Source organism: Sus scrofa, chromosome 5, assembly GCF_054392235.1.
Source record: "Sus scrofa isolate SSC_HxYL_T2T_F1_AM1 chromosome 5, Sscrofa_HxYL_maternal_Yorkshire_Landrace_v2.0, whole genome shotgun sequence".
Classification (NCBI taxonomy): Eukaryota; Metazoa; Chordata; class Mammalia; order Artiodactyla; family Suidae; genus Sus; species Sus scrofa.
The window spans coordinates 42,685,509-42,705,861 of NC_139387.1; the positions used below are offsets into that span (position 1 = coordinate 42,685,509).

Genomic DNA, 20,353 nt, shown 5'->3' on the forward strand with positions numbered 1-20,353 from the left:
ATGGAAGTTCCCAGGCTAGGGGTCTAATCAGAGCTGCAGCTATTAGCCTAGGCCACTCTCATGGCAACATTGAATACTTAACCCACTGAGCAAGGCCACAGATCATACTTGCATCCTTGTGTATACTAGTTGGGTTTGTTACCCCTGAGCCACAACAGGAACTCCAATTTTTGTTTTTTTAATGGCTACATGCACAGCATATGGAAGTTCTCAGGCCAGAGACTGTATCCAAGCTGCAGCTACTACCTGTGCCACAGCTGCAGCAACACTGGATCCTTAACCCACTGTACTGGGCTGGATATTGAATCTGTGCCACTATAGAGACAATGTCAGATCCTTAACCTGATGCACCACAGCAGGAACTCACCATATAATTTTTTTAGAATAAGCTTGTCTATGTCCATAAAAAGTCTTTCTGAGGAGTTCCCTGATGGCTCAGTGGATTAAGGATCTGTTGTAACTGCTCTGGTGCAAGTTAGATCCCTTGCCTAGGAACTTCTGCATGCCTTAGGCATGGCCAAAAAGGAAAAGAAAAAGTCTTTCTGGGGTTTTGGTAGAAATTGGATTAACCCTATAGATCAGTCTGAATGAACAATGACTATACTGAGTCCGCCAACCCATAACACAATTTGTTTCTCCATTTTGGGAGAGAAATATTTTTAGTTCTTTTAGCAATGTTTTATGGTTTTCAGAATATATATTCATGCATGTTTTGTTAGAGTTATCTAAGTATTTCATTTTTTGGAGCTGTTATAAATGGTATTTTAAAACTTTTTGGTTGTCTTTCTGTTACTGGTTTCTAGTTTGATTCCATTTTTGTCTCTATATGGGTTTCTGCTCTTTTAAATTTCTGAGTTTTTTTAGCCTAAGATATATTCTGTGTTGATATATATATATAGTGGGTACTTTAAAAAGAGTGTGATTCTGCTATTGTTGGGTATAATGTTCCATAAATGTCAGTTCAATTCTATTGGTTTATGATGTTGTCCTTCTATATCTCTAATCATTTTCTATTTGTTCTATCAAGTTTTGAGAAAAGGATGTTGACATTTCTGGATATAATTGTAGATTTTGATATTATCTCTTTTAGTTCAGCCAGGTATTTTTTATGTGTATTAAAACTCTGTTGTTATATGCACATATGCAATTAGAATTATTATACTTTCTCTTGTTGAATTGACCATTTATCAATAAGTAATGTATCTCTTGGGCCATTAGGTGAAGGTAGTCAAAAGGTACAAACTTCCAGTTATAAGATAAATAAGTACTAGGGATGTGATGTACAACATGGTAAATATAATTAACACTGCTGTTTGCTACATCTGAAAGTTATTAACAAAGTAAATCCTAAGAGTGCTGATCACAGGGAAAAAAATATTTTATATCTATGTGAGATTATAGATATTCCACTAAATGTATTGTGATAATCATTTCAATGAATGTGTATAAATCTAATTGTTATGCAGTACACCTTAAACTTATACAGCATTGTATGTCAATTATATCTCAATAAAACTCTTAAGAAAAAAATAGGTAATGTCCCTCTTTATCTCTGGTAATTTTATTTATACTGAAGTCTATTTATAGGCCCTTCAGCTTTTTGTTCATTTGTTTATTTTTAAACTACCTATATTTCTTATAGGTAGCATGTAGTTGGGTCATATTTTTTAATCCATTCTGACAATCTTTGCTTTAATTGGTGTATTCAGACAACTTACATTTAATAAAATTATTACTATGCTTAGATTTAGGTCCATCATTTTACTTGTTTTCTGTTTTTTCCCCTCTGTTTTTTTATTGCTGTTTCCCTTTATATCTCTTCTTTTGAGTTATTTAAACATTGTTCAATGGTTCATTTAATTTGTCTATTGTGGTTTCAACATATCTCTTTGTATAATTTTTAAGTTGTTGTCCTAGAGATGAGAACATGCATATTTTCACAGTTTATTTAGAATCAGTATTTTATCACTTCAGTTGGAATGTAGCAACCTTACCACTATATAAATACCTTTACCTTTCCCTATAGTTATTTTACATATTAAATATATATACATTGAAAATGCCATCAATGTTATACTTTTTGTTTTCAACACTAAAATATATTTTAAATAATTAAGAAGAGGAATAGTCTATTATATTGACACAGATTTTCTATTATTTTTACCATTTTGTGGCTCTCCCCTCATTTCTGATTGTTCAGGTTTTCTTCTGATACCATTTACCCTTCATATGAACAATTTACTTTAGGGAGTCTTTTATAGCTGGTTTTCTGGCTACAAACTCCCACAGGATTCCTTCATTTGAAAATGTCTTTATTTCTGTTTCATTTCTAAAGGTTATTTTTGCTTGATATAGAATTCTTTCTCAACAGTTCTCTCCTTTTGGCACTTCAGAAATATTGTAGCAACCACTCCCTTCTGGCCTCTATGGTTTCTGATAAGAAATCTCTGTCCTCCAACTCTTTCTTGCCTTATAGGTAATGTTATTTTCCTCTGCCTTTTTCCAAAATTATATTTCCTTTTTTTTTGTCTTTAATTTTCAGCATTTTTATTATAATGTGTCTAAGCATGGTTTTCATTTGGTTTATTCTATTTGATGTATGCTCAGCTTCTTGAATCTGTAGGTTTATATCTTTTTTCCAAACTTGAGAAATTTTCAGCCATTATTTTCATTTTTTTTTAACACTGCACTGTCTTCTCCATCTGGCACACTGATGACATGACTGTTAGACTTTTTGTTGTCTCACAGTTTTCCTGAGACTCTCTTCATTGAAAAAAAAATCTTCATTCTCTCTTTCAGATTGGATCATTTCTGTTTATTAGGAGTCTAGGCATAGCATGGCTAGGTTTTCTACTTCTTTGTCTCACCAAAAAAGAAAACTCAAAAAGAACTCACTAGGAGGATGCAATAGCAAAACAGAGATGACAAAAGAAGGAGTCTTTGAACTCAAAGATAGTGGATCAACAGAAATGAGATAATAAGTGTGTGTTGCCCTAAGTTTGTGGTAATTTGTTACACAGCATAGAAAATAAGTGATACTGAAAAAAGACTGGTACATGATATACAAAAAAGACCCTAAGAAAAAGAAAAACAAATAAACATGGGAAAATAATACTGCCATAGATCAACAAAATACACTGCCATGGAACAGACAGAAAAATGATATCTGTTTTCAAAATGATATTTGAAGCTATCATATACCATCTTCAAAAAATCTTAATAAAGTGACTTAAAATAAGAGATAAAAGCAAAGACAAAGATCAAGGCAAAATAACAAGATAAAACCACTGGTAGAGTGGGAGATGGGATTAAGATGGTGGAATAAAGGACTGGAGCTCAACTTCTCTCCTAAAAACAACAAAATTCACAACTAAAGCCTGAGCAATCTTCAACCAATTGGACCCAAAACCTTCAAAAAGATATCCTACTCCAGAAGACAAAGAGGAGGCCACGTCAAGAGGTAGGATGGGTAATTACACAATATAAACAACCCCATACCTCCCAGATGGGAAGCCCCACCGACTGGAAACTAACTGGTTCCCAGAGACTCACCTACAGGAGTGAGAGTTCTGAGCCCCACATCAAACTACCACGTGTAGGGATCTGGCACTGGGAGAAAGAGCCCCTGGAGCATCTGGCATTGAAGGCCAGTGGGGCTTGTGTGCAGGACCCCATTCTTAAAAGGCACACACAGACTTTCACGTGCATTGGGTCCCAGGGCAAAGCAAAGTCTCCATAGGAATCTGGGTCAAACCTGACTGCAATTCTTGGAGGACCTCCTGGGAAAACAGTGGTGAATGTGGCTTATTGTGAGGGAAGGGCATTGGAAGCAAAGCTCTCGGGAATATTCAGCAGCATGCCTTTCTCTAGAGGTGGCCATTTTGGGAAAATCTGGCCCCACCCATCAGTGCTGAGAAGCCCCAGGCCAAACAACAACCCAGGTGGGATCACAGCCCTTCCCATCAGTAAACAGGCTGTCTAAGACCCTCCAGGCATACAGCCACCTTTAATCCCATCCAGAGACAAAGCCCCACAAACCAGAGGGATAGGAATCAGCTCTGCCTACCAGTGGGCAGGCCTTAGTCCCTCCCATCAGGAAGTCTACAGCAAGCCCCCTACCAACTTCACCCACAAGGGGGGCAGACACCAGAAGTAAGAGAAACTACAACTCTATTATCTGTAAAAAGGTCACCACATCAAAAGCTTTTTAACAAAAATACAGAGAATTATAACTCAGATGAGGGATAAAGAAAATCCCCCAGAAAATCAGCTAAGTGATCAGGAGATTCTCAGCCTCCAGTAAAAAGACTTTAGGCTGTTGATACTTAAGATGATGCAAGACACTGGAAATAAACTGGAGGCAAAGATGGATAACTTACAGGAAACACTGAGCAAAGAGATACAAGATATAAAACTTAAACAAGAAGAGATACAAAATACAATAACTGAAAAAATTCATTAGAAGCATCCAACAGAAGAATATAGGAGGCAAAAGAATGAATAAGTTAGGTGGAGGACAGATTAGTGGAAATTACAGATATGGAACAGAAAAGAGAAAAAAGATTGAAAACAAATGAAGAGAGTCTCAGAGAACTCTGGGAAAATGTTAAACTTACCAACATCTGTATTATAGGGGTGCCAGAAGGAGAAGAGAGAAGGGGACAGAAAAAATATTCCAAGAGATAATAGCTGAAACCTTTCCTAACATGGAAAAGGAACCACTCCCTCAAATCCAGGAAGCATAATGAGTACCATATAAAATAAACCCAAGGAGGAATACCCCGAGATACATATTAATCAAACTGACCAAAATTAAAGACAAAGAGAGAATATCAAAAGCAGCTAGGGGAAAGAAACAAATAACATACGAGGGAACCCTGATAAGGTTATTGGCAGATTTTTCAGCAGAAACTCTGCAGGCCAGAAGGGAGTGGCATGATATACTTAACGTGATGAGAGGGAAAAAACCTCCAACCAAGATTACTTTACCCAGCAAGGCTCTCATTCATATTTGAAGGAGAAATCAAAAGCTTCACAGAGAAGCAAAAGCTAAGAGAATTCAGCAACACTAAGCCAGCCCTACAACAAATACTAAATGAACTTCCCTAGGCAGAAAAGAAAAGGCCACAATAGGAAACAAAAATACCAAAAAATGTCATGAGAAGAGGTGGGTACAAATACAGGACACTGGATATGCACTTGCAATTAAGAGACCAACAACTTAAAACAATCTCATATATATATATATATATATATATATATAGAATCTTATATCAAAACTTCAGAATAACTGCAAACCAAAAATCTACAATTGATACACAAACAAATAAGAAAAATCAACTCAAATACACACTAAAGAGAGTCATCAAACCACAAGAGGAAAGAACGAGAAGGGAAGATAAAAGAGCAACAAACACAAATCCAAAGCAATGAATAAAATGGCAATAAGAACATACATATCAATAATTACCTTAAATGTTAATGGACTAAGCGCCCCAACCAAAAGACATAGACTGGCTGAATGGATACAAAAACAAGACCCATATATATGCTGTCTTCAAGAGACCAACTTCACTTCTAGGGACACATACAAATTGAAAGAGAGAAGATGGAAGAAAATATTCCACGCAAATGGGAATCAAAAGAAAGCTGGAGTAGCAATACTCAGACAAAATAGACTTTAAAATGAAGAATATTTTAAGGGACAAGGAAGGTCACTACCTAATGATCAAAGGATCAATCCAAGAAGAATATATAACAATTTTAAATATCTATGCACCCAACCTAGGCTCACCACAATATATAAGGCAACTGCTAACAACTTAAAAGGACAAATCAACAATAACACAATCATAGTGGGGGACTTTAACACCCCACTTACAGCAATGGACAGATCAACCAGACTGAAAATCAATAAGGAAACACAGGCCCTGAATTAAGCATTAAACCAGATGGACTTAATAGATATTTATATGACATTCCATCCAAAAGCAACAGAATACACATTCTTCTCAAGTGTACATGGAACATTCTCTAAGATTGATTACATCCTGGGCTACAAATCCAACCTCAGTAACTTTAAGAAAACTGAAGTCATATCAAGCATCTTTTCCGACCACAATGCTCTACAACTGGAAATCAACAACAAGAAAAAAAACTGCAAAAAACAGAAACACGTGGAGACTAAACAACATGCTACTAAACAACCAGTGGATCACTGAAGAAATCAAAGAGGAAATTAAAACATACCTAGAAGCAAATGACACAAAAGATAGGACACTCCAAAAACTGTGGGATGCAGCAAAAGCTGTTCTAAGAGGAAAGTTTATGGCAACACCAGCCCACCTCAGGAAACAAGAAAAAGCTCAAAGAAACAAGCTAACTTTACATCTAAAGCAGCTCGAGAGAGAAGAACAGACGAGATCTAAAGTTAGTAGAAGGAAAGAAACCATAAAGATCAGAGCAGAAATCAATGAAATAGAAACAAAGAAAACCATAGAAAAGATCAATGAAACAAAAAGCTGGTTCTTTGAAAAGATCAACAAAATTGATAAACCCTTAGCCAGACTTATAAAACAAAAAAGAGAGAGGAATCAAATCAATAAGATTAGAAATGAAAGAGGAGAAGTAACAATGGACATCTCAAAACGACAAAGGATCATAAGAAACTACTATATGCAACTATATACCAATAAAATGGAAAACCTAGAAGAAATGGACAAATTCTTAGAAAAGTACAATCTTCCAAGACTAAACCAAGATGAAATAGAAAAGATAAATGGACCAATCACAAGAACTGAAATTGAAACTGTGATTAAAAAACTTCCAACAAACAAAAGTCCAGGACCAGATGGCTTCACAGGCAAATTCTATCAAACATTTAGAGAAGAGCTAACACCTCTCCTTCTGAAACTATTTCGAAAAATTTCAGAGAAAAGGATAACTGTCAAACTCATTCTATGAGGCCACCATCACCCTGATACCAAAACCAGACAAAGATATCACAAAAGAAGAAAACCACAGGCCAATTTCACTGATGAACATCGATGCAAAAATCCTCAACAAAATGCTAGCAAACCGCATCCAACAATACATTAAAAGGATTGTACATCATGATCAAGTGGGACTTATCCCAGGGATGCAAGGGTTCTTCAATATCTGCAAATCCATCAATGTGATACACCACATTAACAAACTGAAGAATAAAAACCATATGATCCTCTCAATAGATGCAGAAAAAGCCTTTGACAAAATCCAACACCCATTTCTGATAAAAACCCTTCAGAATGTGGGCATAGTGGGAACCTACCTCAGCATAATAAAGGCCATATATTACAAAACCACAGATAACATCATTCTCAGTGGAGAAAAGCTGAAAGAATTCCCTCTGAGATCAGGAACAAGACAAGGCTGTCCGCTCTCACCACTACTATTCAACATAGTTTTGGAAGTCCTAGCCACAGCAATCAGAGAAGTAAAAGAGATAAAAGGAATCCAAATCAGAAAGGGAGAAGTAAAACTATCACTATGTGTAGATGACATGATACTATACCTAGAGAATCCTAAAGACTCTAACAGAAAACTGTTAGAGCTCATCCACGAATTTGGCAAAGTCACAGGATACAAAAGTAATACACAGAAACTGATGGCATTTCAATACACTAACAGTGAAAGATCAGAAAGGAAATTTGGGGAGTAATCCCTTTTACCATTGCATCCAAAAGAATCAAATACCCAGGAGTAAATCTAGCTAGAGAGACAAAAGACCTGTACTCTGAAAACTATAAGACACTGATGAAAGAAATCAAAGATGACACAAATATATGGAAAGACATAACATGCTCTTAGATTGGAAGAGTTAATATTATCAAAATGACTATACTACCTAAGGCAATCTACATATTCAATGCAATCCCTATCAAATTCACAAGGACATTTTTCACAGAACTCGAAGAAAATATTTTCAAGTTTGTTTGGAAGCACAAAAGACCCAGAATAGCCAAAGACATCCTGAAAAAGAAAAACAGAGCTAGAGGAATCAGGCTCCCTTGACCTCAGACTATACTACAAAGCAACAATCATCAAAACCATATGGTACTGGCACAAAGACAGAAATATAGATCAGTGCAACAGGATAGAAAGCCCAGCATTAAACCCACGTACCTACAGCCAACTAATCTATGACAAAGGAGGCAAGAATATACAATGGAGAAAGTATAGCTTGTTCAATAAGTGGTGCTGGGAAAACTGGACAGCCACATGTAGAATGAAATTAGAACACTCCCTAACACCATACACAAAAAGAAACTCCAAATGGATTAAAGACCTTGATATAAGACCAGACACTGTAAAACTCTTAGAGGAAAACATAGGCCAAACCCTCTCTGACATAAATGACAGCAACATCTTCTCAGATCCACCTTGTAGAGTAATGACAGTATAAGCAAAAATAAACAAATGGGACCTAATCAAACTTAAAAGTTTCTGCACAGCAAAGGAAACCCTAAACAAAACAAAAAGAAAACCCACAGGATGGGAGAAAGTATTTGCAAATGAATCAATTGACAAGGGATTCATCCACAAAATTTCTAAACACCTTCTGCAGCCCCATACCAAAAAAACAAACAACCCCATCCAAAAATGGGCAGAAGATCTAAACAGACAGGTATCCAGAGAAGACATACAGATGGCCAAAAAACACATGAAAAGATGCTCAACATCACTCATTATTAGAGAAATGCAAATCAAAACCACTATGAGGTACCATCTTACACCAGCCAGAATAACCATCATCCAAAAGTCTACGAACAATAAGTGCTGGAGAGGGTGTGGAGAAAAAGGAACCCTTTTCCACTGTTGGTGGGATTTGTAAATTGGTGCAACCACTGTGGAAAACAGTATGGTGATTCCTTAGAAAACTAAAAATAGAACTACTATTTGACCCAGCAGTCCCACTCCTGGGCATCTATCCAGAGAAAACCATGACTCGCAAAGACACATTTACTCTGATGTTCATTGCAGCACTATTTTCAATAGCCAAGACATGGAAACAACCTAAAAATCCATTGACAGAGGAGTGGATCAAGAAGATGTTGTACATATACACAATGGAATAATACTCAACCATTAAAAGGAACTAAATACCAGCATTTTTAGTAACATGGATGGACCTAGAAATTATCATGCTAAGTGAAGTCTGCCATACAATGAGACACCAACATCAAACGCTTTCACTGACATGTGGAACCTGAAAAAAGGACAGAATGAACTTCTTTGCAGAACAGATACTACTTACAGACTTTGAAAACTTAATGGTCTCCAAAGGAGACAGTTTGGGGGGTGGGAGGATGCTCTGGGGTTGTGGGTTGAAAATCCTATAAAATTGGATTGTGGTGATCATTGTACAACTATAAATGTAATAAATTCATTGAGTAATTAAGGAAAAAAACCCACTGGTAGAGCATAGCATAAACATGAAGGAAAAAGTTAAAGCCATTATGGAAGTGAGTATCACATTAAACATAGCAAAAGGAATTAAAAATGCTGGAAAACACTGTAAGGGATATGGAGGTCATATCTGAAAAATGCAAGCAAAGAATTTAAAAGATTAAAGAAAAATTATAAAGATGTATTTATAATCAGATTCAACACGTGAAGAATTAGAGGCCCTGAAGAACAGAACAAGTAATAGAACAGAAAATAAAGATATATATAGATATTTAAAGAAATAATTTAAGGGAGTTCCCCTTGTGGCTCAACGGTAAGGAACCCAACTAGGATCCATGAGGAGGAGGATTTAATCCCTGGCCTTGCTCAGCAGGTTGAGAATCTGAGGTTGCTGTGAGCTGAAAAGAAAAGAAAAAATAAAAAAATAATTAAAAAACTTAGAAACAGAAATTCTTTTTTTTTTTTTTTTTTTTGTCTTTTTGCCTTTTCTAGGCCACTCTTGTGGCACGTGGAGGTTCCCAGGCTAGGGGTCTAATCAGAGCTGTGGCCACTGGCCTAAACCAGAGCCACAGCAACTCCAGATCCAAGCCTTGTCTGCAACCTACACCACAGTTCACAGCAACGCTGGATCCTTAACCCACTGACCAAGGCCAGGGATCGATCCCACAACCTCATGGTTCCTAGTCGGAATCATTAACCCCTGAGCCATGACAGGAACTCCAAGAAACAGAAATTCTTGAGTGTGCATAATATGGAATGTAAATTGGGGTAGCCATTCTGGAAAATAGTATGGGAATTCCTCAGAAATTAAAAATACAACTAACATATGGTCCAGTTATTCCACTTCTGGATATTTATCCAAAGAAAATGAAAACACTAACTTGAAAAGATGTATTCACCCCATGTCTACTGCAGCATTATTTATAATAGCCAAGATATGGAAACACCCTAAGTATCCATTTGTGGATGAATAGATAAAGAAAATGTATATACACACAATGCAATATTATCCAGCCATGAAAAAGAAGGAAATTTTGCCATTTGTGACAACATGGGTAGACCTTAAGGGTAGTATGCTAAGTGAAATAAGTCATGGAAAGACAAATAATTTAAGGACTCACTTGTATGTGGAATTAAAAACAAACAAAAGAACCAAGCTCATAGATAGAACATATTGGTGATTGCTAGACGTGGGGGCAAGCAGTGGATGAAATGGATGAAGGGGATCAAAAGTACAAATTTTTACTTCCAGTTATAAAATAAATGTCATAGGGATGTAAGTTACAGCATGTTGCCTGTAGTTAATAATGCTATATTGCATATTTAAAAGTTGCTAAGATAGTAAATCTTAAAGTTCTCACCACGGGAAAAAAATTATTTGCAACTGTGTGTAATGATAGATGTAAACTAGCCTTATTGTGGTGATCATGTCACAAATATACAGATACCAAATCATTATGTTGCACACCTAAAACTAATATGTTTTATGTCAATTATACTCAATTTAAAGTAAAACAAAAACAACCTTGTAAAGAAAAATAATGTATACTATGTGCCAGGAAAAAGTGACATAAAGTAGTCACCATCTAGGTATCATCTAGTGAGTTAGAAGAAAATAAAGAATCCTTTAGTCATCTAAGCAAAAATGTAAAATCACTTATTAGAGAGGGTTTTTTTGTTTGTTTGTTGTCCTTTTAGGGCTGCACCTGCTGCATATGAAGGTTCCCAGGCTAGGGGCCCAATTGGAGCTGCAGTCGTTAGCCTAGGCCACAGCCACAACAACACCAGATCTGAGCTGTGTTGGCAACCAACACCACAGCTCGCGAATGCCAGATCCTTAACCCATGGAGCAAGGCCAGGGATGGAACCTGCGTCCTCATGGATACTAGTCAGATTCATTTCCACTGCACCATGACAGGAACTCCTATTAGAGAGTTTAACAGTCTGAATTGAGTCAGAAAAACAGCCACTCTAAGTATTCTGACAATACAGTGTTTAGAGTAGGAAATATGTCTCTATGCGAATACTCTAAACTCTAGGGTAGTGAAGATCAGAGAAGTTGCTACAAAAAAAAGGCAGAGAAAGTATATTCAAATGGTCAGGAAGCAGACTGAAGACCTCCTAGCCTGGAGTACCAAAATAGTACCAAAAGCTCATTAGGAAATTTCTGCAATTCTCAAGAGTATTTGAGAAATCTCCCACTGCCTGTCTCAGTGTTCTGCAACAAAGCAGATGGCCTCCCATTCTACCAAGAAACCACCATGAATCCATTGAGGTCTCTGGCCAGCAAACACCTCTGAAGAATAATGGTCTCTACTTCTCTTAAATAGTCCAAATTTCATCAGCAGTTATGTTTTTGGCAAACTCTAACCTAAAGCTGTACAGAGAAAGAAATTCACAGAAAGATAGTTTCCAGTTTCAGCTTTAAATATAAAATCAACTTTACAGTGGTGTGGTAGTAATGCCACATTGGCAATGACATCCTGAGCTGAGGAGAAAAAATCACACTGGCCTCAATCTTCTCTACAATAACAGTAAATGCTAAGGGGCGGTGGAACAATACCTGCATTGTCCTTAATACAAGTGTCAACCAAGAATGTACATACAACCAAACTTATTATTCATGCAAAATCAATAGACAAATATTGTAAAACATGCAGTAACTTGTAGTATATAATTCTCAGCACTTCCTCAAAAAACTACTAGAGGATAACTTTCACCAAAAGATTAATGGAAAAGCAAAAAGCTGCACTAAAAGAACTATCTTTAAACATTGAATATTAACTGATAGACAAAGACCAAAACAAAGGTTGCATATTACAAAACAAAATGTACATATAATAAATTCTAACAATATACAAATGATATAATTAATAAAACTTGGGAGGAGAAGAGAGAGGTAGAAAAAAAAAATGTGCTTCATTTCGTCTTTTACAGCCAGGGGCAAAAGTTATAATTTAAAGCTGATAAATCAAACAATAGAGATGTAAGTGTATTTAAATGTTTAGTCAAGTGCAAAAGTAAAAGAAAAATGTAATCAATGAAAATTAGTGATGAGAACTGAAGATGCAAAGAAGCAACATACTAATTGCATTACTGCTCCTACTAAGCAATCAAAACTTACATAGAATGAAGCAGAGAAATTGCAGATTACACAATTAAAGATTTTCTTTAAAGGAGTTCTAAAACAGAAATTATTGGAGATACCGTTGTGCCTCAGATGGTTAAGAGCCCAACCAGTATCCATGAGGATGTGGGTTGGATCCCTGTTCTTGCTTAGCGGATTAAGGATCAGGTGTTGCCACAAGCTGTGGCTGTGGTGTAGGCCCCAAGCTGTGCGTGTGTTGTAGGCTGGCAGCTGCAGCTGATTCGGCCCCTAGCCGGGGAACTTCCATATGCCTTCTGAGTGGCCCTAAAAAATAAATAAATAAAAATTATTTTACAAAATATGAAGTAATAGTACCAAGCACAAAAGGCTAAAATAGTCTTAAAGATCCAACAGATGTTCATTTCATCTGCAAGGTGCCTGAAGGGTAATTTCTAAATTTTCCTCCAAGGGTAGCATCATTGCAAAACAAAGCCCTGGTTGACAGTGGGCTCTCTGTGTGTGAGACCTCATTTATCCTCCCACTCTCCTTCCTAGTGGAATCCAGGTGAGCAAAGGAAAGGAAATTTTTTTCCTGAAAAGTATTATGACAGCATTAGGCTAGATAGTAAAAACAGGCAATACCAGACTCTATAGGAAATGAAGAGCAACTGAAAGCTTCTGAAAATAATAATTAAATAAGGAAAGTGAGCAAATTCAGAAGATTAATTTGGAATGATCTTGGAGGAGGGAGGAGAAGAGAGATAAAAATAATAGATGTTCTATATTTCAATTAAAAAACAGAAGAGATGTTATAGGATGCTAGAATATTAAAGCTGGAACAGTCTTCAAAAGTAAGAGTGAAATGGCTTATATATAAGTTGACAGGATAAAAACAGAATTAGTACTAGAACCCATATCTCCTTTCTCCTATAGTTCCATGCTCTCTCTAGCAGACCAGGCCAACTTTCACGGAAAGAAAATATATTGTATTTTACAACTGGCTACTGGTTGAAGGGGGCATATCAAAGATGAGGTGGTGGTATCTGAAAAATAGGGGGATGACATTATTATTGTTGGGAAAATTATCTCATATTCTAGAGAAGGGAGAAATTTTATGTAATTCTTTATGAACTTTCTTTTTCTTTCTAGGTAATGCCGATCGTGACCAAGCCATATGTATGTATTGTTGTCCTTTATTTCTTAAATGATTTAACTACTTTATGAGAAGTTCAGCTTTCAATTGCTTCTTTATTTACAGATTACCGATTTTGGTATCCAAGATGGGAAGTGCCACGGCCAATTGTGTGTGATCCACTGTGCATATTAATTTTGTTTCTGAGAATTATGTGTTTTTCATTAAGTGTCACAGTTGTCTTGATAATACAGTCTCATTTTCCAAATATATTATCGGAAGAAGAAATGGTGTTTACCCCTGGTGTAAAGGAAGATGTAGAGGAGGAGAAAGAGGAGGAAGAGGAGGAAGAGGAAGAGGAGGAGGGAGAGGGAGAGGAGGAAGAACAGGAAGAGGAGGGTGGGGAAGAGGAAAAGGAAGAAGAGGAGGAGGAGGTGTAAGATTTACCACTATTATAGAAAAAAGTGTAATACAAAAAAAGGCAAAAAAATAAAAAAAAAAACATTGAAAAAAACCCCATTGAGCTTTAACAAGAAAAAATATGCACAAACCACTATCGCAATATCTCTTATTCTCTTCTCTTTCCCACATGTGTTCACAAATTTAAATTTGAAAAACAAACAGAAAACATGTATTTTATAATAAGTACTGTAAGACAAGTTCTTGGACATTAAGAACAATTAAAGATGTGATCTGTGATGTTAGAAATACTAAAAAATATTTGAGCAGTCTAATTAATATTAAGATTTCACTGTATCATCGTGATAAAAGATGAAATTTTCATTTTCTAAATACATTTCTATTTCTGTGTTTTAAATATTTTTAAATGAATTTCTCAAATATTAAATAAGATTATATATGTAAGGTGTTTAGGACAATTCCAAGTTCAGGACAACCATTTGATAACTTGATTTTGTTGTTTTATTCTTTCTATCAGAGCTGTTATTGGTCATAGTAATGATGGTGATGATATTTTCCATGTGCTAAGTCTTATAATACCATTGTTTATCTTTTCAGTATATGTGTTCAGAAAGTTTAAGTGGCATTTGTATATTCTGTTAGGAGATATATTTATTATTTCTATTTCATGTTGAATATTTCATTAAAGCCTTGCTGTAATTCTTTACTAGGCTACATAACTTGTTGACACCAAGGGCTAAACAATGTCAAAATTTTAATAAGTATTAATAGTTATTTATGGTTCTTCAATATAGTAAAAGTTCATAAATTAGTAATATAAATGAACTACTTACCACTTGTAATACTAATAAGTGAACTAAGTAAAAATACCTAACTTAGGGAGTTCCCACTGTGGTGCAGCAGGTTAAGGATCTGGCATTGTCCCAGCACCAGTGTGGGTTCCATCCCACAGTGGGTTAAAGGATCTGGTGTTGCTGCAGCTGTGGCGTAGATCACAGCTGTGGCTCAGATTCAGTCTCTGGCCCAGAAACTTCCATGTGCTATGAGTGTGGGGAAAAAAATAAGCAAAATGCATTAAATGGTATAAACTTCATGTCTATTAATTACATTATATTAAAATCCTGTTCTTAAATAGGACAAGATGAGAATACAAAAAAAGCAATGCATTATCCCTTTGTATTTGAGAGTTTCATGTTTTTTGTTAGTTTTCACTAGCTTTGTTTTTTTTAAGAGCTTATATTTTATTTATATACTTATATATGTATATACACATATGTAATCTCTGTGAAGTCAGATTTTTTTCTATCCAGTCTCCTCAGAAAAAGCTTTGGGTAGAGAAAAGGGCTGATTATCTACAGAAATTTTATTTACTATTATTATTATATGTGTACCACCTCATAGCTTCCAAAGTGCTTTCACATAATTATTTAATACTCAAAGCCAATTTGTGGATTTGGCATTGCTTCCATTTTTAAGTTGAGAAAATTGAGTTTGCAAAGTGGTTCAACCTATGACTGAGAACAAATTAATTTCTGAACATTCTGATATATTTATAAGTATAAATTCCTTGTGATACCACGTTCTATTCCCACTGTGACAGACTTGATATGTATCTGTATATCAAACTTCTACTCTTCTGCATCTACTCTCAACATATTCTCCTGTGACTTAATGGAATATTATTGGTATTGGCCAGTGATTCTTAACTGGGAGCAACTTTGCCACCTTTCCACTGATGACATTTAGCAATGTCTGGAAACATTTTTGATTGTCACAACCAGGAAGGTGCTGCTGGTATCTAGTGGGTAAAGGTCAGAAATGCTGCTAAACATCCTACAATGCACAGGACAGCTCACACAACAAAGAATTATCTGGTGCAAAATGTCAATAATGTCATTTTGTTTTTGTGATTCTGTCTCTCTAGACGGGGATGATTCACTGGCCACAGCTGAGCCCAAGTATAGTTTTTAGTTTGGGGATCCAGACAGACACTCTAGGCAGGTTCTTCTTGGTGGCTAACATTTTAATGTGTGAAGCTCTGGGGCTGTGTAGCACACTGAATGGAAATAAAGAATGAAATCCATACAGAGAGAGAAGCAGTGAAAGACTTTTCTTTGATGCCTAATTTCATTTCAACATCTCATGAACTGTTTTATTTTGTTTTTTCAGAATATTACTATTTCCATCCAGTAAGTTTTCCTCTTTTCTTAGGTTATTTTGAGTTCAATTTCTCTTAACTGATTCAATTGAAGGACATTCTTACTATGAAGTTATTTTAATAAAAATTTTCATTATGCTGAAATAGCATGAATAACTTAATTATAGATGTTCTTCATATTATCATGTGGTCAGAGGAACAGTTTTATTTCCCAAGTCTTTGTTTTCAATATCTTCTCTATCTCTTCCAGAATCATACACCCTATGTGGTTAGAATGCTTATTTTTACTTTTACTACACAAGTAACAGTTTGACTCCTTAACAGCTAGCTCAAGTGATTATTAGCATGAATCCAAGAGATGTCTGGGATAATTATCCTTATTCTGTTTCCATGGCACTGAATTCAAGAATGTACTTTAATCAGGATATTCTAGTATGGAGAAGCTGGGGTAATGGATGAGCAGCCAATGGAAATGACACAGTCTCCATATCCAATATGGATAAATCTCTGCAGGGAAAACTTTGGGATAATAAAGGGGACAGAGATGATATTGTGATACTGTCTTGGTTTTCTATTTGCTGGTAATTTATCTAAAGGTTTGAAAGAAGGTCAAAGAATCAGTTCACTTAATCAATAAATATTTACAAAATGTTAGTGATTCATGCTATCTTGAGTCCTCCACTTAAATGGTCAAAGATAAAGTATGTTATTCCTTGAAATCAAATAAAGGTGAAGATTGTTGGGTTTGCTATAGGTTCCTCAGTTTCCCATAGCAATGAGCTACAGTGCTGTGTGGTAATAGACACCATAAAAAGGAAGTCTGGGGAAGAGCAGGAATGCATATAGGATGTTTGCAAGGAAGACACACAGCAATTGGGAAGAAACTAGAGTCATGGGGCTCAGGGACTCTAGAGGTAGTAGGACCTGAAATTATTTTCCATAGCCATGAACATCTTCTACATTATTCAACATCATGTTGCTGGGAAACCAGGTTGGTCAGCAGTAGGGGGCTAGGGTCTTAGAGTTTAAATGAGCCCAAAACTTGCAGAGCACAAAATCATTCAGTGGGTCCTTGGAGATGATGATAATAGGGCCACTGAGTTTCCACCCCTTGATTCCTAGTCCCACGTAGTCCTGCTATTGGCAACAAATCTTTGCAGAATATTATCTCTAACCTAGCATGTTAGCTGCACTTTCAAAAGATTATCCAGGAAGTTTTTACACGGTGTGATGTCTCAATCAATGGATTTCATAGGAAGGGTCCCCATTCTGAAAATCCTTCATTGTGAACTGAGACTTCTGATGAGGTGCTAGATTATGTGGTTTTCTATTCCTGTGGATCAGGCACTTAGGAAATTCACACATGGTGGTATTTGCTAAGACTCCAGGGACAAAACTACTATGAGGTACCACCTCACATCAGTCAGAATGGCCATCATTAATAAGTCCACAAATAAAAAATGCTGGAGATGCTGGAGAGGGTGTGGAGAGAAGGGAACCCTCCTGCACTGTTGATAGGAATGTAAATTGGTACAACCCCTATGAAAAACAGTATGGAAGTACCTTAGAAAACTATACATAGAACTACCATATGACCCAGCAATTCCACTCTTAGGCATATATCCAGACAAAACTTTCCTTGAAAAAGACACATGCACCCACATGTTCATTGCAGTACTATTCACAATAGCCAAGACATGGAAACAACCTAAATGTCCATCAACAGATGATTGGATTAAGAAGATGTGGTGTAAGAGGATGTGGTGTACTCAGCCATAAAAAAGAACAAAATAATGCCATTTGTAGCAAAGTGGATAGAACTAGAGATTACTGTACTAAGTAAAGTAAGTCAGAAAGAGAAAGACAAATATCATATGACATCACATATCTGGATTCTAATATATGGCACAAATGAACCTTTCCACAGAAAAGAAAATCATGCACATGGAGAGCAGACTTCTGGTTGACAAGGGGAGGGGGAGGGAGTAAGATGGGTTGGGGTTAATAGATGCAAACTATTGCCTTTGGAATGGGTAATCAATGAGGTACTGCTGTATAGCATGGGAACTATATCTAGTTACTTATGATGGAGCATGACAATGTGAGAAAAAAGAATGTATACATGTATGTATGACTGGGTCAAATTGTACAGTAGAAAATTGACAGAACACTGTAAACCAGCTATAATGGAAAAAATAAAAACCATTATTAAAAAAAAAAAAAAGACTTCAGGGAAAGGAATGTCATACCCATACCCAGGGGAAAATGTCAGAATGGGTGTATGTTCCAATGAGAATGAACCACTTGCTTTTCCAGAATGGAAGGAATCCAGTGTAGTCAATTTGCCACCAAGTACCAATTGGTCTCCTCAAACTATGTTGCCATTTCTGGGACACAGCATTCATCTCCATTGTTGGTAGATTATATGTACAGAGATACTCAGATCAGCACTGATAAGTTAAAGTCTGTGCATCTGGACCTATGTGTGGTATCTATGCATTTTATTCATCTGCCCATAATGCTAATTCTGGGTGGACCAAGTACAAAGCCTGGCTAATGTCAGCTGTCTACTTGTCTACTTGGTTGTTCATTGCTTCTGGTGTACATTAATACGTAAAATTTTCTCACACACCATTCCCACTCCACTCCCCCATCTCCAGTCACATTCCTCTGCCACAGACCCTCTATTTCTGATCTTTCAATCATTTCCCTTCTAAACTCCTAACCTCTAGTCTGGCATTTTCTACTGTCCATGTATCCATTTTCTCATCTCAGGACACTCATGCTTCTACACAAAGAGGGTAACTAGGTGAACCATTCAAAACTCTACCTTGAAGACTGTCTTTCAAGGCCACCCCTTAGTACGGCTGTAATGCAACCACTGTGCATTTGCAGTTTGCCCGTACATGTCAAGCTAGCCAATTGATTAGCTAAAATTTGTCCTCTTTTTCATTACCTTCATTTAGAGGTATAGGACTTCCTCCCCCCACCCCGCCCAAGTATAGTCATAGGTATGACCTGAGATAGGGTTTTAGAGTAATTGTGCTAAATGAAATGAAGGTCTAAGTTACCTGCTCTTCTAGTTTATTCATGTGCTCTGGTCCTGTGTGGATAAGTAACAGAGATTTCCTGGATTCCCGGGTCATTGTCTCAAGCTACAATATAACACACATCTTAGGGCAAGGACCTTATATCAAAAGTGAGAGGAGAGAAAGATGCAGTAGTGTCATTGCCCATCAGTTACATTTACAGGAGGAATCTGCTCATGATGAAGACAAGATATATTTGTTGTCAATGGACTGAATGCTCCAATCAAAAGACACAGAGTGGCCGAGTGGATAAAAAAGCAAAAACCTTCAATCTGCTACCTACAAGAAACTCACCTTAGGACAAAGGACACATATAGATTGATAGTGAAGGGGTAGGAAAAAAATATTTCATGCCAATAGACATGACAGGAAAGCAGGAGTTGCATATTCATATCAGATGAAATAATCTTTAAAACAAAAGCCATGAAGAAAGACAAAGAAGGACACTATTGAATGATTAAGGGATCCATCCAAGGAGAGGATGTTACTATCATCAACATATCTGCCCCAAATACAGGAGCACCCAGATACATACCACAAATATTAACAGACATAAAGGGAGAAATTGATGGGAATACAATCATAGTAGGAGACTTTAACACCCCACTCACGTCAGTGGACAGATCCTCTAGACAGAAAACCAATAAAGCAACAGAGATCCTAAAGGAAATAATAGAAAAGTTAGACCTAATTGACATCTTCAGGACACTAGATCCAAAAAAATCAGAATACACATTCTTCTCAAGTGTGCATGGAACGTTCTCAAGAATTGATCACATACTGGGGCACAAAGCTAATCTCAACAAGCTTAGAAGCATAGAAATTATTTCAAGAATCTTCTCTGACCACAATGCCATGAAACTAGAAATCAACCACAGGAAAAGAAATGAGAAAAAACCTACAACATGGAGACCAAACAACATGCTACTAAAAAATCAATGGGTCAATGAAGAAATGAAGAAGGAAATTAAAAAATACCTTGAAACAAATTATGATGAAGAAACAACCTCTCAAAATCT

At 36.4% G+C, this 20,353-nt stretch overlaps 1 protein-coding gene across 1 annotated transcript in view; it reads left to right on the forward strand.

Moving 5' to 3' along the window:
- The window catches only part of GLIPR1L2 (GLIPR1 like 2), a 57,549-nt gene extending 41,375 nt beyond the window's left edge, over positions 1–16,174 (forward strand). The window contains exons 5-6 of the mRNA XM_085025092.1: positions 13,685–13,711; positions 13,794–16,174. Of these exons, the coding sequence (XP_084881218.1) occupies positions 13,685–13,711; positions 13,794–14,107 (341 nt within the window). The 3' untranslated portion in view covers positions 14,108–16,174. The remainder of the gene's footprint in view (positions 1–13,684; positions 13,712–13,793) is intronic.
- The last annotated feature ends 4,179 nt before the right edge of the window (positions 16,175–20,353 follow it).